This window comes from Melanotaenia boesemani, chromosome 19 (genome assembly GCF_017639745.1).
Source record: "Melanotaenia boesemani isolate fMelBoe1 chromosome 19, fMelBoe1.pri, whole genome shotgun sequence".
NCBI classification, from domain to species: domain Eukaryota; kingdom Metazoa; phylum Chordata; class Actinopteri; order Atheriniformes; family Melanotaeniidae; genus Melanotaenia; species Melanotaenia boesemani.
The window spans coordinates 7870084-7898051 of record NC_055700.1 but is presented as its reverse complement, the minus strand read 5'-3'; the positions used below and the strand labels follow the sequence as shown (position 1 = coordinate 7898051).

Here is a 27968-nt window from a genome sequence, read left to right as displayed (position 1 = left end):
GTTGATGGTTCACTGAAAATAGCTGAGCTACTCTCCTGAGAAGTTAGGAAAATTGAGGTACCTGATTGAAAAAAAGGTGAAAGATCCTGCAACTCCTTTTTTGAGGTAGAAAAACAAAAGATATCTACAGAAACCTATTTAATGCTGATCAGTGGCTTCTATTGAGGGGTCAAAAGTGAAGCAGACCAGGACAGAACAAGCAAAAGATTCTATTTTTGTAAAATGTTTATTTAGACTCATGATTTTGTGGATGCAATATATGGTATGTATTTTATACTAAAAGAAATGTTAAACAAGCCTTGTGGTTCTACCTCTATGTTTAAAAAAACCAGACTAGCAATGAATAGCATTGATCCATGTATTTAATCCCAAAGTACACAAATATTTATTCATGTCATCAACTTTAAATACCTGAAATTACAGCACATCTGAGGTGCTGAACACAATGCTGGACAAAAACAACCAAAAGCACCATAAAATGGCTGGAAGACTGTGCAAAATGTAACAGAATTAAATTATTTGCAGATCTCATAAATTCAGATTTTATTCCTAATTAAATATAAATAACATATCAGATGCTGAAACTGCGACATTTGACCATTTTAATGATAAAATGGTCATTTTCATGTTGATGGAAACTATACAACTCAACATGTTTGAGTTGTAGAGAGAGGCAACAAAAGCTGGAAATGTAACTGGCACAAATTAAAAACAACCGCAGGAGCATTTGATCACTAATTAGGTTAAGTGGTTAATAAAACGACTGGATATAAAAACAGCATTTCAGATGTCACATTTCATAGATGTAAAAGTGGGCAGAGGTTCAATAATCTGCGACAAACTATGTCTACAAATAGAACAATTTGAGGAAAATGTTCTTCAATGTAAAATTGCTAGAAATCACTGCATGGGCTCAGGAACACCTCCAGAAATCACTGTCTGTGAACATAGTTAACTGTGCAATCCACAAATGCAGGCTAAAGCTCTATCATGCAAAGAAGAAGTCATACATTAACACAGTCCAGAAGCAATGCTATCTTCTCAGGACTAAAATGAATTTAAAATCATCAGAGGGTGGGAAAAAAAGAGGAAAATGGTTCTCTTGTAAGATTAATTAAAAATTTGAATTTCTTTTTGGACACTATGGATGCCTTGTTCTGAAAAAATAAAGAGGGAAGGGACCACCCAGCCTTTTATCAATGGACAGTTCATATGCCTGCATCTCTGATGGTATGGGGTTACATCAGTAACTGTGGAAACTTCACTGTCCTGCAGGTTGTAAATCTTTTCCTGCTTTAACAGTCTTTGACTCAAATTAACGAGTCATTGTGCAGAACTTGACAAAAAGCTGTTGGATCCATTTAATTTGAATTAGGTGTGTTGGAGCTGGGAAACATCTATAACCTGCAGGACCGTGCCCTCAAGGATTGAACCTTGACATCCCTGTTTTAGAGCATTATCTGCTCCCATGCAAATTTCAGCAAAACAATCTGAAACCATAAACTGGATCACAACAGCATGGCTTCGCAGGACAAAAGTCTGCGTGATGAACTGACCTGTCTGCAGTCAAGGTCTTTCTAAGAAATGTAGATTCAGAATGAAAAATCCGAAGGCCCAGGACTGTTAAACAGCTAGTATCCTGCATCAGACCAGAATGGGACAACATTCCTCTCCTAAAACTCCAGCACCTGGTCTCCTCACTTCCCAGATGTTTATAGACAGTGGTTAAAAAAAGAGGGGATGCTAAACAATGGTAATCATCACTCTGTTCTAACGTTTTTAAGATGTGTTCAAAATGAGCTAATATTTATTCACCAATAATATTTAATCAGTTTTTATGGTGAATTTTATGTAAATGACAATACAAGGATTCTAGGTCTCCATATTTTTCATGAAATGATAAAATGTCTCAGTTTCAAAATCTGATATGTTGTTAACGTTCTGCTGGGAATAAAATATATATTTCTGAGATTTGCAAATCATATCCTGTTTTTATTTACATTTTACATAGCATCCCATCTTTTTTGGAATTGGGATTGTAGAAAAAAACAAATTTTGTTTCCGTTCTGCTTATGAAATTCTGTGTTGCCTTTTGTTTTCCAAATGTTGCTGTGTTGCAGGTTTTTTGTTGTTTTTTTGCAGCTCAGGGTCCCTGTATCCCACAGATTCAAAGTCCTGTTTAATTACATGCAGCTAAGGTTTTGGTGTATAACAACAGCTTATAACATATTAAGAGCTTCTCATGCATCATTATATTTCAGTTAAACCAGTATATTGTAAAAGCTACAATTTCTAAATAAAAATTAATGTTTTTTTTATGATACAAATACAGATATACAAAGTTCAGTGACTAAACAAAAGTAACAAAAAGTACATTTTTAAATAGAAAAAGGAAATAAGTACATAAAGGCTGCAGTTATAATACATATTATTAATTATGATTATACAATCGTAATCTACACTGCCGTGCATATATAATCTTGTTGAGTTTGAGTATAATATATGCTATGTCTAAAAAATACTGGCCTAAAAATACTATGCAGAAAGAAAAAGTAGCTGTCATTTAACTGGTTAATTGATACAAATAACTTGGTCAGGTTGTTACTGAGGTTCTGACACTAGATCACCTCATGAGATCATGAAGCATCATCTATACTCTGGTACATCCTTTTATTCAAAGACATTTCTTCCTCCCGAGGAAGAGAGAAATCTGCCACTGTGTCGTGCAGCTGCCTGTCAAGATACATAAACACAAGATAAAGTGCCAGAAAAACACTCATTCAATACACGTAGAGCCTGAGTGTTGTGAACATGTTGAGCTACATACCCCTGTCTGTCTGAAGAAGTTGGCATGAGCATATAGGAGCACTGCAATGTCATTATGTCCTGCCTCTAATGCAATGGACAGGGCTGTGCTGTCATCCTGTTTATACACAAAATAATGAGATAAATCATTAAATAAAATCCAATAAGTCAATTACTATTATCTTGCCTCTAACACATTATAAAAATTCCTTCACAAATATATACTTCCTAGACAAAGTTGGAAGTTTCTAATTCACAGCTTGACGCCACCGTGTCCACCGAGCTGGTGGGTGAAGCTTCACATACTGAGGAAATGACTCACATACACTGTCAGTCAGGGTGGCATCACACTCTGGCTGTGCCAGCAGCAGTTTAACGATGTCTGCATGGCCATGTTCGCTTGCACACATCAGTGCAGTGGAGCCCTCGTCATCCTGGATATTGACTTCTGCTCCTTGTGCCAGGAGTGCCTGCACCATGTCCAGCCTGCCATGGCTCACAGCTAGCATCAGAGCAGTCTGACCAGCCTGGACAGTCAGAGACAGACATCAAGAAATCAAGAAATTAGGTTGATGATGCTGAGTCTACACATTTTAATCTTGTCAAATACAGAGAAAATTGATATTTGTGAATTCAAACAGGTCACACTTCCAGTATTTATCAACCCTTACAGGTTTGACGTTGACAGAAAAAAAAAACAGTTTTCAAATTTACTTATATTTCTGCAGCCAATTTCAATTAATTGCCTCCTTAACAGAGGTATTTTAGTCATTGAACAGTTAAGTGGTCCATCTATAATAATTCAAATTTCCTTACAAGCCACTTCTGCATTCCCACTGACCTTACAAGAGAGGTTCAAGAGTCTTTGGGTGGCACAAAACCAGTAAGTCAATTGTATTGACTTAAACTGCTCATGTGAAGGTGTGAATAAAAAGCATGCTTGATTAGGCTTAAAAGGCTGTCATGATAAAAACTAACTCATTTGTAGTAATATAATGTTCAGTTTTTTTTAAGTTATTAGCAAAATGATTCAGAATTTCGAGAAGTGGAATTTACAAAGTTGACAAAAGCTGACAGACTGACCTGGGTGGCCTTTGCGTTAACGTCTCCTTTTGCAAAGAGCTGCTCCACAACTTTCATGTCCTCTGGATGTTCCACAGCTGCAAGTGCAGCCAACATGATGGGCGTGTAACCTGCTGTGTTCTGCTGATTCACGCTACATACCTCTATGGTAACGGTGGTCAGTAGGTGAAAAACAGAGCAGAAAGAAGAAAATTAGTTCTACCTTACTGAACTATATGCAAGTTCAAGAAAGGCATTTGTGTTTAAAAAGCTAATAAAAATGCAAAAAAACACCTATTTTTAGTGGTGTAAATTAATAGCAAAAATAAAAAAGTCAGCACTCAAAAAGCCATGCTGTGTTTGCACAGCAGTAATGATACAAACAGATTTCAGACTTGCTCAAAGTAAACTCAGATATCTGGTTTCAGTGCTTCTATGCCATAAAAACTCTGGAAAACATTTCTGTTGATTGTGCTGGACTCATAATTCATAACCTGACAAAAAAAGGTCTATTTTTTTTCCCAAGACACACATATTTTGCAAGCTTGGATGTTACTTGGATTTACAGAGCAGATTATATTTCACCACTATCATTCACGCACCATCAAAAAAAAAAAAAAAATTGTTAGTACATTTCCCTTCACACGAGGACTTTTTTCCCCTTATAAAGTCTTCTTTTTTAAAGTCTATATATTCATACTCAACTTTTTTTCTTGGCACAGATAATTTTAATTTTGTCTGTTTTGAAATGAATATGGATATCTTAATTACATGTAGAAAATCAGAACATGATATTGATGCTCAATACAGTATTGAAGCAGCTACTTTAACAAGTTATAGGACATTGTAAGTCCAATATTTAATGTTGTGTAATGATGTCATCAATATTTGCCCATTTTCTCTTAAAATTGTTTTGTGTGAAATCAAACACAGAGCAGTGCAACTTCCTCATGGTCAACATTTCTACCCCCTAGTGGCCCAAAACCAATGTGCACAATCATCTTATTGGAGCACTGCATCCAGTGGCTGTTTTGTTGCCTTTGTAAAATTCTGCATTTGCTGTTTTGTCAACAATTTAACTGCTGGGTATTTTAATTAAAACGCAAAACAATTACAGCGTTTTTTGGAATTGTGGATGGTTAAATACACCAACACTATAATTAGTCTGGAACTTTGTTTTGTTACACTGCAAGTACAATTTGAAGGGAAACCCATTAAATTCTCACAGTCAGGAGGAACAAAAACAAAAAATAAAACCAGAATACACAATGACCCATGCTTGCATGTTGAGTACTGATGTACCTGCTTCCAGCAACTTTTTAACTATGCCAAAGTTGGAGTGAGAAACACTGTAATGTAGCGCTGTGTTTCCATTGCCATCAGCTATATTCGCTATGTGTTGCAACACTGAGGGTGAAATGATCCGAAATGTAGATAAATAGTCCTCTACTATATCAGGAGCTGCTGACTTGTGACTGGACACAGAGAACCACTCTCGCTGGAGTGTATGTAGACAGTCCTGCTGCAAGGGAAACAAAACACATAATTTTGCAAGTTGCCATAATTTACTGTGCAGAACAGTTTGGTCTTTGTAAAGATTGGAGTAGCTGGTAATTAGAGATGTGACTGACAGAACAAAAACATGCAGGATAATAAAGAAAGTAGCGTTGCAAAAGACGAGGAATCTGTCACTATTCTGGAAAAAAAACTGTACTAAAGAGAATTCTTTCAGTTTCTCACACTTTATTGTAAATTTGTATTGATATCCCTTTTTAAAAGCCTCTCTTTGTAAGTGTCTGTCACGTAAAAAAGTAGCTTTAAGTTCATTTAAAAAACTCTATGGCTGAAAATGACTACAATGGCACATTCTCACAATCATGAGTACCTGTTAGTTCCTTTTAAATTAACTACTTGACCACTCTCTGACCTGCATCTTGCACAAATGCACACAAACAACATGCAGAAATGTGTACATTTTTATCTTCAAAAAGCTAAAAACAGTGACGAAAACCCACCAATTCCCTACTAGACAGAGGTGTGTCATCACTCAGGTGCATCTTTAAGGCTTGACAAGCAGAAAGCATCCTTTCATTTAACCTACACCTGGAGAGTAAAATTTGTAAAAAGTTTAGAACTGAAAACATGAGAAAAGTTCACACAGTAATTAAAAATAAATCTATTTTAATCTTTCCCATAAACCTGAAGATTTGCCTATGTACCCTTTTTAATTTTACTACATCACCTCGATTGCCAGTATGATCTCGCAGTCCCTTTTGATCCCTTGTTGGAGCCATCATTTCCTGTTTTTCCTTGGATTCCATCTTGAGAAGAATCCTTAAATGCTTCATTTCCTCTTCGTTCTACTTCATCCTGCTCGTAAACTGACATGGGGTCCAATCTAGGGGAAGAACACGACATCTAAACACACAAAATATCAACTGGTCAAGAGTCAAGCAGTAAAAGTTAGATACCTACCCTGTAGTCACTCTCATAAATTTCATGCTTTTCCTGTTGCTGCCACAGCACTGGTCCCCACTCTGTTTCTTTATTACTGACTTTGGCTTGGAGGCATTAGTTGACCCGTCTGGAAAAAATAATATATGTGTTTTCTATGTGTTTTGGCCCATTTTTAATAAAGACGGTGTTTGAAAACTGAAACAAATCTTTTAAAACAATCAGCCACCAGTGCAGCTGGTTTTATGTCAGCTATGTTGTGTGGATGGAGGAATAAGGAGGAAAAAATACCCATATAGAACCAATTTAACATTTTACCAAACTACAGCAGCTTATCAGATGTTATGCATGTAACAAAATATGTGCAAATCAAGTGAATCTGAGCAGGATGTGAAGAATATAATCTGACTCTTCAGTGTTACAGCTCTGAGAGACATTTGAGAAGAGAAAACATTCTCAGACACTAGTTCCTTCTACAAAGCTGTTCAATTTTAGACCCTCAACCACAAACTGCTCTGTGGGACAAAATGACTTCCAAACCCAGATATCATTCCAAACATTGCAAGTGTATCCCACAGAAAGTCAACTTTCCAGACCAAATGCAGCCACTTCCTTTGAACAAGTCTAAACTTGGCAGTGGGAGTGGTTTCAAAGTGTATTTTAAAATATATTTTGACTTGAAGTATATTTAAATTAGACTACTTTTGCATAGATATATATTCTATACACCACATGTGTTATAAGTTTCTAAAGATGATATATGTGAGCCAAAACTGTTTGGGATAATAACACATAAACACAAAGTGGGTTGCTTACCTTGCATAGCTGAGGACGCCTGCTGCTCCAACATTTTAATCATTCTTTTCACCTCTGAGTTGTTACCTCCCGACTGGCAGATTTCTGCATTAGCTCTGCCACTCCTGCAGAAGTCAGCTGAAGGCTGAGATGGAAACTGCAACTCTGTGTTTGCTGCAGGAAAATAAGAGGACAGTTTTTAAATCATGGCTGATTTACAGTATAATGCACATTAATTGGCACATTAAAGACATTTAGTGTTCTTGACCACTAATGGACCTCGGCAGCAACTTTATTAAGAAATAGTAACGATAAATTTCAAGGAAATGCAGATTTGTTTCCAAAAACGCGGAATATAGACTGCACAGTGTTAGCTTGGACAAAAACAAAACAAGTTTAGAAGTTGCGAGTGTTACCTGTTGGATAAGTGGTGAACTGGTGTTTGTCTGTCCCTCCTTCTGCCACAGCTTTGTTATTGCAAAGCGGCTTGGAGCTGCTGCAGCGGTCAGTAGTGTCCCCTGTGAGCAAGTCCCCATGCTCCCTTAACAGCATATGCATCTTCTCTATGTAATGATTCAGCTCCTGATCCCACTGGAACTGTGTAGACTGCTGGGGTTTCTGTCTATGTGTTCCAGATGAAACTGAAAAGTCCTGTATCCTACCTTCACCGACCCCAATACTCTTTGTCTTAATGGGATCAGGAAGGTGTGATGGCCCCGAGGCCATGTTTCGAGTTGTCAGTCCGACCAGAAAATTGTCATAAATGTTTGTGTATCCAACACCAGAGTCTCTGGTTACCTTGATGGTCATTTCTGGTGTCTGTTTTGAAATACTTTCAGGTAGATTTGCAGTATCTACACCAATCGTACGGGTTTCTGTGGTGCATGTCAAGTCTCTGACCCTGCTGCCCACAGACACTGTCCGAGTGAAAGTGTGAGTGGTATTGGTGTGCTTGTCTTGGGTACTGACAAGCGTATTTGTGCTGGAGTCACTGCTGAAGGCTTGCCTGGTGTTGGTAAAGCGAGACACTAAACTGGATACAGTGTTTGTACGCTGTGAAGCCATTTGGGGTGACGCCATAATTCCCAGATCAACTCCTCTGACTGGATCAGTGGTCATACCTTGAGAAACAGTTTCTTTTTCCTCACAAGCAGTTAGATCAACAACAAAATCCCCACAAGCCACTGAATGACACTTGATCTGTTCTTTCTTTAACCTCAGATTGTCCACTGGTACCTCTGTGTTCATTTCTGCATTGCACAGTTTTATCTCTGTCCCAACCCCCTGTGTGCTTGTGAATACTCGGATCCCCACAGCCTTTTCTCTAGTCTCCACTCGCTCCCTGACCTCCCATTGGTTCATAGGAACATCTGGTCCTGTGCAGATGTTCTTCATCTTAGGCTCACAAGACACCCCCACTGTTTTTACCGTTATTACCTCTCCTGTGCTGGCATCCCGAAACTCTGTGTGATCACCTACTCCCTGGCTTTTAGTTAAAAGTTTCATTTCTGTACCTATACTGACAGTGGATGGCCTTGCAAGACAAGCCTTGTCCACTCGGTTCCTCACTCCTGCAGCTTGAAGCTCCAGTTTGAGACGGGTCAACTCAGTCTGGAGAGCTGATTCTTTCAACTCTGCTTCTAGTTGGCAAATTCTCTCCTTTAAGGCCTCATTTAGTAGTTGCTGGGCAACAAGCTCTTCCTCCTGCTCTGCATAAATGCCAAGATTAATTTCAGACACTCCTGTTGCAATAGATCTTGTCTCTACCTGATCAGTGTAAACATATTTGTTTTCTTTTGAGGGTTTAGAAAAGGCCGTTTCCATATTTATATCAGTTCCAACTGCAACTGACTTAACAGTCTTGACCTGCAAGGAGATATGATCCTTTCCTCGCTGTGACTGAAAATGTCCACCTTTGATTGCTCTTTCTAATGCCTGCATCTCCTCCGTCAGTTGCCTGAATTCTCTAAAGTCGGTGTAATCGCTTTTCTCAATACCTTCAAGTTCTGCCTCTGTATTCACCTCATTCCTAATGCCAGAACTTTCTGTGCCAGATGACTGTTTCCAGATCACATCTTTTAGATCCTCACTTTCACTCTGGTTCTTAAGCTGAGAGACCAGTTGCCTTTTTTCCTCCTGTAGGACTGAGATCTTAACTTGGAGAATAGGGATAATTTTCACCTGTTCTTCCAACTCCTTCAGCTTTTGCAGAGCAACCACCATTTGATCACGGATGTGTTGCAGGTGCATGGCCCCAAGACTTGTAACTGGAGTAGATCTACCGGAGCTCTGTGGGCTCAGCCTCAAGCTTCCTGTACTGCCTCTACTTCCCTGGGATGAACTAAGGTGAATATTTATGTCAGAAGTAGGCTTGTTCCCATTGTTGTTTTGGTTATATGCACCGAGGCCAGTAAAGGGTGAGAGCGACCCTGGGGAACTTACGCCTCCGAAACTGGCTAGTCGTCGACGAGGAAAGGGCTGAGGTGGTGACTGGCCCACCACATCCTGATTTATGTGCTTGTGAGTCTCCCCAGTGGTCTGTTCAATCACAGGATTTTGTCTTTGTGAAGCCAGACATCTTACAGCTGGTTGAGGCTTTGACTGTGTAAATATCGCAGAGGTGTTTGGACCTTCGCTCTTGGAAGGTTTGCTATCCATTGAGGATCCATGTGGTGGAGGAAGGGGGGGTCTACCTTTTGCTGCAGAAGATATGCCCAGTAGTCTCGTATCACCACTGCCAGATGATGATAAGGACTCTGCAGAATTCCACTGTCCGGATGAAATACCTCCCTGTGTTTTTTCCACATTATTGAGAGCCACTCTGGGCCTCCTCTTAAGGCTTAATCGCTTAATGGTGGTGCCGTTTTGGAAACTGTCCACATCCAACTGATAACTGCAATCAACTCCCAGGTAGTTAGGACTACACTCTTCAGTGCTCTGACCTGTTGGACAGACAGTGAAATGACCTTATTTCAACATTCCTACATTAATATGTCTATAAAGAGAAGTAAAAACACAACAACATGATCAAAAGATAAGGAAAAGTTCAACTTGTTTAAGTTAAATTTAGGATGAACTAAACTAGACACATGAAACATTCTGAGCTCCTCATTACAATAATATAATTAACTCTATGGTTTTATAATTCTGTTATTTTCGACAGTTACAATGCATTTTCCTGTTCTTACCTCTGTATGCTATGTTCCTCTGTAAATGTTTCAATTCAAGTCCTTCACCTCAAAAAGTTTTTGACTATAATCTCTCTAAGCCAAACCCACCCAAGGAGGAGGGACAAAGGAAGACTTTCCACTTGCATATACACTGTTTTCAGCTGTCGCTTCTTTCCAAATCGTATGACTCTCTACATAGACTGAACCCACTCTATAATTACTCTGCAACTCTCCCTCTAAATGCCTGACCATTCTTTTGGCAGGTTTTACTTTTTAAAAAAACCACAGACATTCTCCAAGTATGTGAGTAAAGAAAAAAGTTAAGATAATTCTTAAAAATAATGCAATGCAGATCATCATATCCACATCTGAACAGCAAATACTGACTACTTGGAGGTTGATGGAGAGCTTCATGACAAGCTTATAGATAAAATTATATTGTGAAGCATCTGTTCACAAAGAGAATAAATGCATTTGTGCATTGCATACAGAAGCAAACCAATTACAAATATAGTCATACATAAGTGTGAATATATTTATGTATATTCATACATAAGGGTAACATTTAGGTTTTTATCAATAACAATTACCTGACACATCTCTCAGGATGTAACTGTCTTGAGCCATGAATGTGTTTCAGAAAGCGTCAACAAAAGAGCAATCCCTTTACATCCAGTCCAAATGATGAATAAGTCTGGAAATAAATAAAAAAAAACATCATAAATGAACATCACTTCACATCTCAGTTATTATCCTTTTCATGCATGATCTTGCTGCCTCCCTCTAATAATCACTTTCTCTTTCCAAGCTCAGGTCGAGCGGTCAATAGCAGCTAACCTTACAATGCTTGCATAAAGGAAATGCAATACTTGACCATGCCACAGTAAATTGTGCAAAACTGCAGTGAGGAAATGCTAAGCCTCAGTGCACAACCATGATTCACTGCAGTGTGATGCCATATCACTTTCTTATCAGTAAGCAGCTTCTGTTTTTCACTTTGTGAAGGATTTAAGGAGGCTTCATCTATATTTATGTTAATGCTTTATCTAGTATTTACACAGTTACTTTCCCCCAGCTGAGAGTGACAACTGCATTAACTTAGAGCTAACATATACTGTGTAAAACGATGTAAAATCACAATGGCTAGGGAGTAAAAAGATGATGCTGGGATATTATTTTTCTTTTTCAAGAGACAAAACACAAAAAACTTATTATCTTTTGGTTTGCAAATGAAATTTGAAGACTTTGCCTTGGGCTCAGACAAGTCCCTATCCTCTTTTTCAGAAATTTTCAGTGCTTCCAAAAAGATTCTTCAAAACAGAATCTGCATATTTGCAACTAAATGTTGATGAACATTTCACACCAGAAACAGCCATCTCCAAGTGTTCACATTCAGAAAAAAAAAACTGTCATCTTAATTTGAAGACTGTAAGGGCAAGTATATATGTTATAAAGCTTCAAGCAATAAATCCAAAACATTTTATGAATTCTTTTAGGAGCCATCCACTGTGACCCAAAACACTATTTCTGCGGATCACAGATAAATGTCACAGAAAGATTTGGGAAAGCTCATTTGAGGGAGGCAAAGATTAATTTGTAGTTATGACACAAACAAAATTAATAAAAACACAGAAAAACCTCATCCGAAGCTAACACAAAACTATCAATAGAAAAAATGTTTTTTTTTTAAATAAACCTGAATTTATTATTTGACTTGATATCTGTGCTACCTGCTCACAAAGAGCTGAAACTTATTAATCATAATTACACCTCATGGGGGTATATTTAGGAGCACAGATATGATGAATAATTAATGCTACTTGCTTAAAATATCTAACAGGAATCATCCAAGATAGCCTCCAAATACCTTTATATGAAAGCAACATCAGCATCAATATTCTGCAGAGGATTCAATTCAATTCAGCTTTATTTGTAAAGCGCCAATTCACAACAACATCATCTCAGGACACTTTACAGAAACACTGTCATCATCCATCCATTAGTTTTTAGGTCGCATGTACTTGTAAGCTAAATAAGAAATGCTCAAAAATGTGTTGAACTTCAAAAATTTGAATATAAGGTAAAAAGTGGGTTAAGCGAGTTTGAAAGTAGTACAGTTATGTTTATGATGAATAGTTAGAAGAAAATATAATGAAATAAAAGCAAAAAAAAAAAAAAAAAAAAAAAAATCATCTGGTGAGTAATGGTTCTCTGGGCAATTAAAGTACCTTGCAGATTATTTAAGTCAGAGAAGGAGGGACAGACTAGTTTAAGCTTCCCACATTTAATGTCTGAAGGCACAGCACATGATGCAGATGGACCAGAAGACTACAACATATGCAACTCCTGAAACATAAAAAGTAAACTGAGTCTCCAGTTGGAGCTGAAAAAGCTGAAAAAAACAACAAAAACTTCATAATGAAGATCTGTAAAAAATGTTGCATTGTCTGTATTTTTTTATTTGATATTCACAATTATGTTCTATTATAAACAACATGTTGGTATGCACACATCCTGCATGCACACATATCAACAAGTAAATTGTGGCTGGTGAGGGTGCTGATTTGTGTACTCAACCTTCTATGGTTAGAGTGCATTCGGTGGAATAAAGCAGCATGTTAAAATATTCACACAATCACAGACTGCTTTCTAAAGATGAAACATTCTTGGGATATAGGTAGTTGTAAGCAAAAAAATAAATAAATAAATAAAAAATAAAAAAGTCCAGAATAGTAGAAGGCTTGGATGCCACTTAAGGGCGACACCTTGTGGTCATTACGAGCAAACAGGCTGTAATACAAACCAATACTCATGAATTGAAGTTCAGCTGTAAAATAACACCATTACTCACCTAAATTTAATAAGGGTTTAATTTTCTCTAGTAAAAACCAAAAGCAAACTGGGAATAAAATACGTTCCCTGCTGCTACCTAAGGCGCACAGGATTGACTCACCTGCGCAGCAGCAGAAAATGAGCAGTATGTTAACGTGATGCAAAAAAAAAAAGAAAAAAAGATGCCACACAGTTGCTTTTTTAGCTGTCAGAGGTCAAATAGGCACATACAGCGTAGATGCTACCACCAAATGATATTTTTCATGTTTCCTGGTTTGTTTTGGGATCTTGAACGTTACTTCATAGAAGAAGTTTTCCCTCGGATGGAGTAGGACGGACACTGCGCATGCGCTCGGAGCTTTCAACACAACAGGTCTTCTCTTGGCTGGGAGTTGGTCAGGTGATGAGTTGGCCTCAGTAAAATATTGATGACGTCATTTCTTCTGTTGCTTCGATTTCTCGATGTAAACATGACATAATTATTTACCTCATTTTGTTTTGTATATTTAGTTTTAACGATGACCACAATTACACGATGTATAATTTTATCCAGTGGCATAACTTGCATTCTTTAAAAACAGATAATGCTTAGTGTCAAAATTTTTCGACTTGAAAGACAAGGGACTATAAAACAATATGGCAATAGATAAACTTAATTAATAACTAACACTGAGAAAATATATATTTTTGTTCGCCGTTTAAGAATTTTGAAATAAAACATGCACCACTTTGAATTTTGTATAATACATATATTAAAATATTCAGAAAACTGTTACTCATACAGCAAAAATTAATCCTGGTTCCACACACAGCAGATTTATGATAAGGGACTCTTAGAAGCACTCAGAGGGTGTAGACTTTCACCAAACATAGGGTCGCTCACCTGATAAAAACCACAGAAGGCCCAACAGCCCACCCACTTACAGCCCCATGCCAACACTCTACTTCAGGTTAATATCATTATATATTTCCATCATCAGGATAGATGCCACGTTTTATTTAAAATCCTTGAACCTTGCCATAGTACTTCTCATTTTCTCTAATGGCGACAGTCTGGGTTAGCTGGTAGTGTATTTAACATCTACCATGATGTCATTTTGTAATTTTTATTTATTTATTTATTTTCATTTTGGACATTATCTGTTGTGTTAGAAGCTGTAATCTGTAATACTATCTCTCAATAGTAAAGAATTCTTTAAAAAATCCTGGATCCAGGCGGTGATCCGGATTACCCCCATGTAATGACACTAATGTAATTACTTATTCCTTATTCCATTTCTGACATTTCCTGGAAATTGAATCAAAATAAAAAAAAATAACTAACGTTTAGTTATGTTGCTAACAAACAGACAGACAGACAGACAAATCAATGCCGCAGAAAACACAAAGCATCTTTTATTTACAGATTAATCATATCAAAAATAGGCAGTCATGTTCAGGATTAGTAAAGTGAACAGCGACATCTTGTGGACACATTGCAGAAACACTAGCATCAAAGTTCCTTTGGAGTTTGAATGGCATTTTCAGTGATAAAAATAAATAAGTAAGTAAACACATAAATAAATAAATTGCACTTTGTGTATTTTTTTCATTTTTAAAGGTAAAATTCAGTTGCCTACAAAGTAATTGTGGTAAATCAGATTTTGTATATTTGTTTTTCTTTTGCTTTTATGCTGTTCAAAGTTCACATTTGCAAATCCACTGGTATCATTAACTTGAAAACATCTGGTGTCCAATTAAGAATTACATATTACCTCATGGTGGTGGTCATTATCATACCAGCTTGGTAAGTTCAAAGTTCATTTTCAGCTTTGTGTTGTAAAACAACTCCCTGGGTTGTTTTATGTGAAAGCTTATGATGTTAGTCAAATAACTCTATGGACCATGCAAAGTCCTTTTACCCCTTCATGTTTGCGTCACAGACAGAGTGCAAAATACTAATTATCTGCATGCAGAGACAAACTGACTCGGGGACAACATGCACTTTAAAAGCGGTTGTTTATTATCTTGCAAACACAGTTTTATCAGCGCATGTAAAATTGAACACATCAAATAAAATCAAAGCAGGATATACAGGGACAATGGGTCTTATGATGTGAACTTTACACTTGCTCTGAATCATGCAGGGAAAGCATGTGGTAAATCAAGAGAAGTGCTGAGTTAGTAATATCCGGTACAAGATGTTCAACTCACTGTCCAAGTCTGTTTTAGAGCTGATGAAAAACAAGGCTGAGCTGGAAAAATATATGAATATTTTGGCACTAGACAGACAAAATATATTTAAAACATTTCTAACTTATTTTATTTTTAATTTGCAAGATATCAGAAGAAATATGGAGAATTTGCTGAGCCAATAGGCAATAGGAATTGTGCTTGATGACTAATGTAGAGCTGTTAAATAAATAAATTACTATGCATGTACTCTTGATGAACACAATAGAAAACAATGCAATTGTGTTGAAACAAAGTAGAAAAATCCTTAAAACCCATTCAAGTTGATTACATCAGGCCAAGACTATTATTACTAAAAAAAATGTTCACTATCTTTGAACTTTGCTCTTTTAAACCCACAGTCACAGAAGTGATCAAACCAACCCCTCACTGCAAAAAAGGAAACTTGTGATTGGCTGGAAGAGCTGCACACCCCTGTTACCTCTCCTATCTCTGTTCTAGAGTCCACTTTTTAACTTTGGAGACCCTCTTACCTCTGTCTCTTACAGCAGTAGGTCCCAGTCCAGCACCTGGCAGCAAAATGTCTGACAAAGGAGCTTTCGACACCAATGTGTTGACCCTCACCAGATTTGTTTTAGAGGAGGGTAGAAAGGCCCAAGGAACAGGTGAGCTAACAAACCTGCTCAACTCCATCTGCACAGCTGTCAAAGCCATTTCTACCGCTGTCAGGAAGGCTGGGATCGCTAACCTGTGAGTAGCATTCTTTATTCAATTCAAATGAAAGAATCATGACAAAAATGTGCATGCAAGAACTAGTTTACTCTAGCAAGTTTAAAGTTTAGTAATGTGTCAACATTTCTTTATACATCAGTTGAATGTTACTAATACACAGTTAAAGAAGAAGATTAATTGAATTACATGAACTGTTGATACATGTGCATGTGTGATATGAAATGGAGGCATGCAGTTATAACTGAGCCCCTGGCTAAAGGTAAACTCCACACATGTTGAGCACATCTTCCAGTGCAGAGGTCAAGAAGATAATACATTTTATTAGAGCAGGACAGTCTGTGTTTATTCTTTTAAAATTACATTGAGAGGCTTTTACCAGTATTCAGAGTTTGAATACTTAACTCTGCTCCTCTTTCCTCATCTGGGAAGATATGGAATTGCTGGAAGTACCAATGTGACAGGGGATCAGGTGAAGAAGCTGGACGTCTTGTCCAATGACCTCGTCATCAACATGATCAAGTCCTCCTTCACCTCCTGTGTGCTTGTCTCAGAGGAGGATGAGAAAGCCATCATTGTGGAACCAGATAAGAGAGTATGTATATTTATATATGATCTATATGTATGTTTTTTTTGTTTGTTTGTTTTGTTTTTTGTATGTAAAAGAAAAAACCCTCCTGTTTTTTTTAATTCTACAGGGAAAGTACATTGTGTGCTTTGATCCTCTGGATGGTTCCTCCAACATTGACTGTCTTGTCTCCATTGGAACAATCTTTGCTATCTACAGAAAGGTTAGTGACTGATCCTTTATTTTTATTCCAAAATCATTAAAGTTCAGTTAGACGAATCATGTGAATGTTTTATGAAAGAAATAGTATAGTAAGTTGGCATCAGCAATAGTTACATTAAAAGCATGCAGCATTTTGTGTTGCAGCAGCAAAAATGAGGCAGAGAGCAAGGCTTGTGTTAACACTATGCCATTTTGAGGTTGTCTCATTGGTCTTACCATGACTGGTAAAATGATGAATAGAGAAAGTGTACTGTTATGATTCATACTGGAACTTTAAATGTAGCTCTGCTTAAAAAAACTACATTACCACTGAAGATATTGTAATTCTTTAGGAAACAAGCTTAAACATGAAAAGAGCACTGATTAAGGTGAACTATATTTACTGTGGTCATCCTCCCTTGCTGAAACTATTTTTACCAGTTACTTAGGAAGAAAAAGAAGCAGAGATAATAAAAGACCAAAGTAAGGAGGGGTTACATAACTACACTGTTGGCATAACTGCATCCTCCTCCACATATCTCCCTGTCAAAGACTTCTGTCTTTTTAACCACATCATACCTCATTGGTTGCCTAAATTTCCTACTGATTTGTGACACTTTTCCACATTCCTACAGACCACAGATGGGGAACCATGTGAGAATGATGCTCTGCAACCTGGCAGAAACATTGTAGCAGCTGGTTATGCCTTGTACGGCAGTGCCACCATGATGGTCCTCTCAACTGGCCAGGGAGTGAACTGCTTCATGCTTGACCCTGTAAGACTAATACTTAATTGTACTAGATGGCATCAAAACATTTCTCTGGTTGAGTCGACAAGGTTAAATATCAACAACATCAGTGCATATCTGACTGCAAATGTCTGTGTTTCCATTTTTTTCCAGGCAATTGGTGAGTTCATCTTGGTGGATCGAGATGTGAAGATTAAAAAGAAGGGAAAAATCTACAGTTTGAATGAAGGATATGCACAGCAGTTTTATCCAGATGTGACAGAGTACCTACAAAAGAAGAAATACCCAGAGGTACAATCAATGAGAGTGCTATATATCTAATGTGAAGCTGACCAGGACTTATAACTGTTTTATTGATGTCTGCATTGTATATAAGTGAGGACAAATTATTTTGGACTGAAAAAAAACATGAAGCTGTTTTCATAACTGGAGTAATAAATCTTACATTTCATTGTCTCCAGGATGGTTCTGCAGCATATGGAAGTCGATATGTTGGTTCAATGGTTGCAGATGTTCATCGAACTTTGGTGTATGGAGGGATCTTTTTATATCCTGCAAATGTTAAGAGTCCGAAAGGCAAGGTGAGGAGGTGGACACACTATAATGTGGGCATTTAAAAGGAAAATATATTTTTTAAGATAATCTGTGTTAAAGTACTATAAAAGCCACTAATCTCTATATTCTTATGTCACGACTCAGCTGAGGTTGCTCTATGAATGCAACCCCATGGCTTTCATCATGGAGCAGGCAGGAGGCATGGCCACCACTGGATCACAAAATGTTTTGGACATCAAACCCACCAACATCCACCAGAGAGTCCCTGTAGTCCTGGGATCCCCAGATGATGTACAAGAGTATATTTCCATCTACAAGAAGCACAACAAATGAGGTAGTCAGGCCTGATATTTTGATGCTTTAAAAAAAAACCAAAAAAACATGCAAGCTGTACAAATATGAATGTTTTCTCTGCTTTGTTAAATTTAGCAGATCTTGGGACCAACAACAAAACCAAGAGGCTCAGTCAAGTCATTCATTTACCTTTTTCAACCATTCCCTCTGCTACAAAGATAAAGGAGCCAGGAGCTTCCCTGGATCTACTAAATCTGCCTCACACTGTGTTAATTCCATCTACATGTTGTGTGTTATTTGTCAGAGAAACCTGTATTTTTTAAATAAAGACAACTGGAAAGATGCTGATGTTCATCACTGTGTTACCAAACTCAAAGATAGATGGTCATGTCTCACTCTGTACAAGGATGAGCTAGTTCCTGTGGTGCAGAACCACATTTTAGATATGGAACCAAAGAAACAAAGAATCCCACACACTGCAGGTTATCGGTGTGATTGTAATCATTTTACCACTTGTTTAACTGAGCTCAACAATTTGGAACGACATATTAAGATTTTTTTACATCTTCTAGAACAGTAACGGTCTGAATCCAGCGTAATGCTCAAAAAGTTGTTCAATACTGTTATTAAGGACATCTGCTCTATTTAAACTGGCTCTGATTTGCAGCTCTAGGAATGAAAACAACCAGCCTCTCTATGGACCCAGATTTCCTTGAATTTGAGACTTTTTTTTTGCAATTTTCATGTACAAACAGTGATGTCTTCTGAGATTGTTGCTATGAAAAAAAGAAAACAGAAAGAAAGAAAAATTTCTTTTGTGCTGTTTGGAAAAAATGACATTTTGTGATGCATATCCAGACATCTCACATAACAAATATTTAAAACAATTTGTTTTTTTGTAAGGCAAGGCAAGGCAGTTTATTTGTATAGCACATTTCATGTACAGGACAATTCAAAGTGCTTTACACAAAAAAAAGGCATTACAGATATTTAGAAATAATAAAAGGCATCAACACATAATCACAATAAAATAATAAATTACATTAAAATGCCACAAGTCAGCCAATGTGGTTGTCTTGGTTACTCTGGAATGAACTGCATGCCCAAGTTGATCCCACAAGTGTTCAATGGGTTGAGGCCAGGACTGCAGGAAGGCCAGTCCATCCTCTCCACTCCCAAATTCTGGAGGAAGCCTCTGACAAATCCCACTCTGGGTGAGTTTTAATATCCTGTAGGATAGACCTCAGTTCTCGATGGTGGAGATCTAGTGGGGATTCCCACTTGTTGCTGAATTTCATCTTCATATCTCTGTGCATTGAGCTTGCCTCCAATGATGACAAGTCTTGTTCTTCCACACCATCACACTTCTAGCAAACGTTGTTATCATTTAAAAGGGGAACGAATAGGCTTTCTAACAATGTAAGATATATTGCCAAGAAGCATAGTTACAACAAAAAATCCATCCATCCATTTTCTTCTGCTAGGTCCCTACAGCTAGCTTCTGCAGCCGAGGAGCAGACCACCAGAGTCCCCGCCTTTGGCCACTGCCCAGCTCACACTGCACCTGAACCCTTTAGCCCTTCCTTTAGGTGGTGAGCCAACAGAGGTGGGGGCCCATGTTCTTTTCAAGCTGAGCCTGACCGGTCCCCATGGGCAAAGGCCCAGCCACCAGGCGCTCGCCTCCATGCCCCACCTCCAGGCTTGGCTCCAGAGGGGGTCCCGGTGACCCACGTCCAGGCAAGGGAAACCTGAATCCATCGTTTTTAGTCATCATAGGGGTCTATTGAGCTGGGCTTTGTCTTATCTTCAGGATGCAAACTCCTCCACCACAGTAAGGTGACAGTTCAGGGAGGAGCCGCCACAACAAAAAAATAATTTACCAAAAACAAATTTCCTTACTTATAGAATAGAATAGAATAGAATGCATTTTTTGTCATTGTGAAACTAACAAGTAAAAGAAAACTATATATAAATATAAAAAGTGAGAAATGTAAATAAACTGGCAAGTTTAGATAAATAAAAAATTATATGTCTATATGTACAAATGCATATATATTTGCAATGCGCAACATAATAATCAGAATCAAATGGAGTAACTTAAAAAATAAAATGAATAAAATCACAGTACATAGCTATTGTACAAATTACTGTCAGACAGTAATTGCTGATTTCAAATGTCCATTTTTTAAGTATTTTTGGAGTTTTGCGTTTAATTTCCTGCTACTGACTGTGAGACAATGACACGCTGTACTTTTATCCTAACCCCAAACATTTAGTGTGTTATTTTAATCATGAAAAAAAAATGCTAAAAAGTTTAAAATAGGTGTAGATGTGTTCAAATTAGCATGCTATAAACATTGCCACGAAATCCCGTTGCCTAGCAGAAATACAAAAAAAGTCCATCAATAACTACTGTATATATTCATTAATGTAAGATCATGTAAAAATGAGAACTATTCTATTTTATTAACTTACAACCAAATACTACATAAGCTGCAGTCTTAATCTTTATATCCACCTGACAACTACAACATAAAGACTATTTAATAAAGCACAGCAGCCTTTAACCAAGGAAGGCATGGAAACATGTATTTCTTCAAACTTCTGTGTTTGTGAGTTACTCACATTTTCTGGCATCAGAAACACACTCTGAGAGGCTTTTGTAGTTGAAGAAAGGTCTAAGATTTGCCACAGCACTAATGAGCTATAAAGACTTGCTGAGAAAAACAAAAAAATCCATCACAATGCCAAGACAAAAGTCTCATTCAATCAATCAAGTTTCTTTAGGAAGGCAGTCATTATGGGCATGGAACAACAATTACCACAAAGTCAGCATATGCAGACTGTATTCTTCCCATTATTGTTCCTTGGAAGCCAAAGTAAATTATTTTAAACGGGTCTGTAGATGTGAGATTGTAATCCATGATTGATATAAAAGTTAAATGTCAACTGAAAGCAGATGTTTGATCACAGACAGCATGTTCAATGCTTCTGAAAGGGCTGCTCTGTATATATAGAGACTGCTAATTATTTTATGTCACTTCAGGATGCTGGATAGAATTCATATTGTCTGGGTTTCCCCTGAAAGACCATTTCCCTTTTTAAATGTGCATTTGTCACTGTCAACTTTTAAGAGCCTCGGTGCCCATGAGACGCAAAAACACTCCCATGTTTTAGGCACACTTGTTTATTTCAATTTTGTTCAGACTCTGTATGATTATAGGTTGCAGAGTCAATATTTAGATTTGCTGGAAAAGCAAAAGTCAGCCTGTTTATTTTCCTTTGCTACTGTCTGTGGTGTGTGTGTGTTTATGTACTGTTGTACATCTGTTTGTGTCGGACAAAAAAGGATGACATGCATCACTGTTTCATTATAGCTTTTTCTTTTTTTTTTTTTTTTTTAGAAAATTTTTTTTTTAGAAAAAAATCTTTATTAAAGCACAGAAATGAAAGGCTTGACAGCTTTAATGGAATAGCAACCATGTCTAAAACAAAAAAACATGTCACATATGTTTTATTCTGCTTACAGAACAGTTTTTAGTGAGTTTTGTTTTAAAAACAGGTCAAAACATGTTTCTTCCTGTTTTAAGCCCTCACTGTCTCACTGACATCCAGCCCATGTCCAGACAGGTTTTGTTTACTTTACTTTAGGAGTGTAATAGTGGTGTGTCTGTGGTGTGTCTGGTCCTCTGACAGCTTACTCAGTAACATCAACAAGAGAGAAACATGACCAATAAGAAATCTTTTTAGGAATCTTTATTTGTCAATATCTCACAAAACACACCAAAAACACTCCTCTGCTTTTAACCCATCACACCAGGATCATAGGCTACCATTTTTCTAGTGCCCAGAGAGCAATTTGGGGCCTTGCTTCTGTAGATATCTGAAAGCAGCCTTTTGTCCAAGCCTTAACCCACCCCAACCACTGATGCAACCTAAATGAATTGGTTCTTAGATCTGGCCCAGCAAAGAATTGGAGCCAGCTTCGAGAGTCGGTGCTTGGGCAGTCGAAAGTCAAAGAACCATTGCTTAGGCAGGTTCTGGCTCCAAACCAGCACTAGAACCAGCTTGGTTGAAAACCCTCCTCAGTGGTCTACAGTGGTTCACTACTGTTGCAAGCCCAAGGAATTGAAGCCAGGTCCTCCAGACCTAAGCGCATCTCTGTGACCATTAGGCTACCACTCCCCAAATTATAAGATGTAATGCTTTCTCTAAATTGCATGGTCACTTCAACAAACAACAATGCTGAACATGGATGGCGTAATTGCTTTTGTGAAACTGTCCTCTGGATATTTCAGCTGGTGGATTTTGCTTTATGCAGTTGTATGTTGGTTTAGCAGCATCAAAAAAGTGACAGTAAATCTATAACTGCTCTTGTTTCATTAATTTATTTATATTCTGAATAAATTGACTTTGGTATAATCTATGTTCCTTTGTGTCTAACTTTAGAATCCAGCTAACATTGACATCATTAAAAGCAACTTTAGGTTATGATACATATTAGAATTACATCCTTTTGTTTGAGTGGTTGCATGTCTTGTCTTTGCATGATGACAGCTCACAGACCCTTGGAGCCAATGTTTAAATTAAACACGCACTCGTTTCTTCTAGACCACCCTGAGTGGCACTAACAGTTAAACCAAATATTTCTTTAACTTTACACCAGAAAGGATCCAAATTTGTACCTGACACTTTATTCCTAAAATGTTCATCATAAGAAGCCATATTTCCTGAGGCAAAATCTCAAGATAATACTGACATAAAGTCATATTATATTTCAATTGACCTGCAATATATTCAGTCACTTGTCAAACAAATTTGATTGTTCATTATAGGTACTGGATATCCCCTTTAATTGTCATTTTGGCACTAAAAGCTTTTGGCACTCTGGAGATGACTTCTCGACAGCAGGTACTATAACCCATGAAAAATCATTAAAGACAAAGAAAATGGAATAATAGGCCACAACAATGCATAACCCTGATGTTTCAAGTGAAGCAGACCTAGGATAGAAATAAATTCTATTATGATTACAAATGTTTTCCCAGTGATGATTTGCAAAATGGGTTTGTCTTTTTTCTTGTCCTATTTGAGATTATTTAAAGCCATGAGCAAGGTCTTTTCTATAGTTTCTATGTGGAAGAAATGAGGGTCACTCAGATGAGCTTAATTTATTTAATGGTGTCATTGCTAAAGACGACTGGACCAGACCACCGCCGATGCTGGGGCTTGAACAGGGTGGTATGTTTGGATTAACTGCACGCACATGGTTATTGTTATTAAAGACAGACTCATCTGAGATGTGACCACAAGATCCTTCATAAGCTTGAGCCAGAATTATTTTCCATTGATGTGGAAGGAATGTCAAGCAGAAGGCCTCTGTGAACAAAGATATGGTCTATCAAAAGATTCTTTTGAATATGTTCATATATGTACACGATCAGATATTTTTTTTCATGAGGGTTGTCTCACTCTTCCACAAATGGTTTGGTGTTTTCTCAGCTTCAAATGACTTTAAGCTGATCTACAATGACATGCACCTTTTTGAATTTGGACAAATGTGTCAATAACTGCTGATACTCACTAAAATGTCACAAATTTGCTCACACATTTTCAGTAAATTTTCAGTGTCAAGTGATATTCGGTTAATTCGATTGTGCATAACACTATACTCAGGAAAATGCTAGTGATGCCCTAAGACGTGACTAAATTATTCCATTACAATTACCATGCAACTCTGTTATGAGCTGACTTTGCTAGGGTAAATGAGCCGTAACGAAAAGTAGAACTTTGGCTAAATTTTTTAAGGGTGAAACAGTATTGATTTATTATACTAAATATCACCAAACAATCACAAGTCACAAGTCCCAAGTCCAGGCACGTTCTGGGGCAGACTGCTACTGAGCCAAAAGTTGCCCCTGACTGATAAGTTGCAGAAGTCTCTAATTTTCTGGTGGGTGACAGCAGGACCAATGAAGGGGGTAAAATCAAAGTAGTGACAGCTCCAGCCAATTTCAGCCAGGTAACCTCGAGCAGGTATTTGCTAGCAGAACAGGGCACAGGGGCGACAATGAGTAGGCATCGTACCAAGCTCTCACTAAATAATGGTTTGGTAAAAAATATCGTCACTGCTGTAGAATAAACAACTCTCAGGTCTTTTTTTAAAAGATCCTCTAAAATGTATTAAAACCAGTTTGGATGTTTGCCTCGTTTACAAGAAGATGAAGAACAATAGAAGTGTAATTACTGTCATTTTAACAATAAAACAATCAGTACATAGCTCAGCCATGTAAAGAGACTATAAACAATAGTCATCCTATATCTCATATTGGGTTAAAAAAAATCAATTCATAAGGTTCTTTTTCCATCACCCCTAGAATTGCTCAAAACCTAAATATCTAAAATAAATAAATAAATAAATAAATAAATAAATAAATAAATAAATAAATAAAATAATAATAATAATAATAATAATAAATAAATGAAGAAATGGAAATATGCATTTCGAAAAACCTCAAATATAGCTAAAAAATTTTAATGCTCTCTTCTTTTTCAGACGTATCGACATAAAAGTATATCACAAAAACGCACTGGAAACAATTTTTTTGTATTTACACATCACTGGATGTGATGTATGGAATCATGTGACCAGAATTCAGTGGAAACACCTGCAAATTGCAATTGCACTTATAAATTTTAGAAATACCACTTTTATTTTGCAACAAAACTGTTATGGAAACATAGCTATAGACATCTGTAAATCTCCCTATTTAGCACATATCTCAATGTTTTAATCCCTAATAACCATGCAAACATGATAATTTGTCATTTTAGGAAGATAATTTATGTGATGCACTGCAACTGTATGGAAATTTGCACAATGCGCAGCATGATTAAATGTTTTCAGAACCAGAAAAAAACTGGCAAATAAATTAGTTTCTGAGCATATTGTACAAAAAAGATATTAGGTGTAAATTTCTGAGCTGCAGAGGTCTGTTTTTTACATTTTAGCTTGTTGGCAAGCTAAGTGGAAGCTGGTTGAAATGCTTGCAGTCAACAAACATTGAGGCGGTAATTTCTTCTCATCTGTTTACCAGAAATCTCAGTCAGTTTGGGCGCTAATGCTACATTGCTAAAATGTTGACAAGACTTTTTGTCTTAGAGCAAATCCATTTCCTTTGACAGCAACCACCACAACCCATAAACAGTAAACATTGTGGTCTGCATAAGCACTCATTTCACTGTCACATGGAGATCCATTGGGCCACTGCAAAAAATATTGAGCTTGATTAAAACATGTTTCAAAAGATCATACAGCCCATTAAAGCAGATTAAATTCTGATGAAACAGCCTATGAAGAAATCTCAAAAGAATGTGTACTCCCTTTTTGTCTGTTCAGCTCTTGATTGAAGGGTAGTTAGTTAATTTTCTTTCTTTGTATTTTTCTTTAAAGGCCTGTATATTGTGAACGATTACTTCTTTGTGTTAAGGTTGTGGTGGCATATGTGTCCCTGAGTATCTAGTTTCTCTTGGAAAGATATGTTTCTGGAGAAGAGAGGTCATATTTCAAACAAAAATTAAAACGACTGTTTGCCATAAGGTCCTTTTTTCTTCTGTTATAGCTATACACCTCCTTCTTCAGTAACAGATACCCTCAGTGGAATTACCTCTGTAGAGATTTTGTGTGGCTTCACTGTCTATCCCACTTTGAAATGAAAGGAAATTTCTTATTATATGATAACGTGTTTATATAGTTTGCAGACCTAAGTAACCCAAGCATGTGCACACTGCTCCATAACACAGGTATTACTGTAGTTGTCATATAGCTACCATTAACCCTATTTTGTGATAGCAAAGCCACATGTCTTCTTCTCTGTCCAGAGTCTAAATCTTTTTAACAGCCATAGTCTTTCCAGAATTATTTAGAGTGGTGTTAATGTGTTTTATAAAGCAAGCCAATGAATCAGATAGAAACCAGTACAGAAAAACACTGGTTCTGTTCATTCTCACATCACACCCTGTTTTAAATGTTTGAGTTTGGCAATTAGAACTTTCTGAGACCACTTTGCTGCCAGAATGACTCATGTAATAACTTTGTTCTGCACTAGGTTTTGTGTGTGCTAGGTCAGATCCTTTTCCTGTTGTGGTGCACAGCTTCCCCAGAGGGATGCATTTAGTCTCAGAACATGCGGAATCATCCTGAAACATCTCTGGTGTGATAAAGACATGATGTGAAAATAAAAAGGGTTCTGGTTGGAGCACATGGAAAAACCTGCCTGCATTTCTGAACCATCTGTTCTAATGCTAAAATCAATTCATATGGATACTTTATCAGGATTGCTTGGAGTCACATATTTCAATAAATTGCTATGAAAGTAGAAAAATGCCAGGTTGTATGAGATTGTAGCCAAATACTGGTTCATCACCATAGTAACAAAGAAAAATAAAGAAGCTTGGTGCAGAGAGGACAACTTGTCTTCAAATGTGTAGTTACATTTTTAAAGCATTATTAAAGCTTTGGTTTTAAAGCTTGATTGGACACCCCAGGTGGTGCCATCTCAGGAGATTAACAGGTCACTGGAGGGTTACGACAGACATTTAATTCCAGACAAACACTCATCACCAGTGTCACTACATCAGTTTTAAATTAAAGTGATTTCCTAACTACTCAATTGTTGAACATATTGACATTGACTTAATTAACCTGAAGCTATGTAGTAATGCCCATTTAAGGCTGACTCATTAAAAATGGTAAAGTAAATAAATAAATAAATAAATAAATAAATAAATCCATTTGGTGGTTTTCTTTTGTGTAAAACAATCGTACACACCTTGCATAAGAATATAAACAGAAAAAAACTTTTTTTTTTTTACTAATTGTACCATCTTCACCCTCTTAGCTCAGTATGTGATCATGTTAAATCAATCTTTGGTGGATTTCGAGGAAAGTTGACATTTTACTAAATCCAAAGATTTTAAGCTTGTGGTAGTGACATCAAGGAAAAGTCAGAAAATAATCAGAGTCAGTGTTACGTGCAGATGTTCAAAATAAAAAGTAGAAAGAAAGAAAATTAACAGAAAAACAATGGGTGTCTGTACAAAATTAGTTTACCAAAACACCAGATGTTGAGATATGTCAACTAAAAACAAGATTTTTCAATCAAAGAAAAGCTCATCTTCGGAGGGGATATAAAAGTCTATACTAAATGCAGTAATAATTTTATGCTGTGTTAGCTTTGCCATTGGTCTGCTAAATTCAAATCACTTTCATCCAGACAATGCCACCACCTCTTTTTTAGTTGCATGTATGAAAACTGAAATATTGCTGTGCACTAAGTTGATTCATGTAGGCAAGAAGCATAACCTATTTAGTTGTTTTTACTAAAGCAACATGATTTTTTTTTTTCTTTTTTATGTTGAAAGAATGCAACAGACATTTGAGAAGTTAAAAAAAATGGAAAAATGCAGGCAGAAAAACCCTTGGCAGCTCTTTAATATTGCCTTCTTTTCCTCCTTCTCATCTCCCCCTTTCTGCCTCTCTCTGGACTTGGAAGCTCTTGAAAACAAAGTTCAGTGAATTGT

The 27968-nt window shown here is 37.0% G+C and overlaps 2 protein-coding genes across 5 annotated transcripts; one reads left to right on the top strand and one right to left on the bottom strand.

Moving 5' to 3' along the window:
- Window positions 1–252: 252 nt before the first annotated feature.
- Window positions 253–13430, bottom strand: LOC121630614 (KN motif and ankyrin repeat domain-containing protein 1-like). Of its 3 annotated transcripts, none has more exons than XM_041971016.1 (12): window positions 13240–13430; window positions 10877–10980; window positions 7533–10058; window positions 7138–7290; window positions 6343–6451; window positions 6110–6265; window positions 5883–5970; window positions 5170–5389; window positions 3889–4031; window positions 3132–3332; window positions 2828–2923; window positions 253–2733 (listed from the first exon to the last, which is right to left on the bottom strand). In XM_041971016.1, the coding sequence occupies exons 2-12, from the start codon at window positions 10911–10913 to the stop codon at window positions 2671–2673; spliced, it is 3792 nt and encodes a 1263-aa protein (XP_041826950.1). In that variant the 5' UTR covers window positions 10914–10980; window positions 13240–13430; the 3' UTR covers window positions 253–2670. The 3 variants fall into 3 exon arrangements, with proteins under 3 accessions (XP_041826950.1, XP_041826951.1, XP_041826952.1); XM_041971017.1 differs by having other exon boundaries at window positions 5170–5386; XM_041971018.1 differs by lacking the exon at window positions 253–2733 and having other exon boundaries at window positions 2849–2923; window positions 3128–3332.
- A 2384-nt stretch (window positions 13431–15814) lies between these two features.
- On the top strand, window positions 15815–18729 carry fbp1b (fructose-1,6-bisphosphatase 1b). Of its 2 annotated transcripts, none has more exons than XM_041970145.1 (8): window positions 15815–16040; window positions 16452–16614; window positions 16718–16810; window positions 17424–17564; window positions 17691–17828; window positions 17999–18118; window positions 18237–18426; window positions 18525–18729. In XM_041970145.1, exons 1-7 carry the CDS (start codon window positions 15871–15873, stop codon window positions 18423–18425), a joined length of 1014 nt encoding a protein of 337 aa, XP_041826079.1. In that variant the 5' UTR covers window positions 15815–15870; the 3' UTR covers window position 18426; window positions 18525–18729. The 2 variants fall into 2 exon arrangements, with proteins under 2 accessions (XP_041826079.1, XP_041826078.1); XM_041970144.1 differs by having other exon boundaries at window positions 18522–18729.
- Window positions 18730–27968: the final 9239 nt, after the last annotated feature.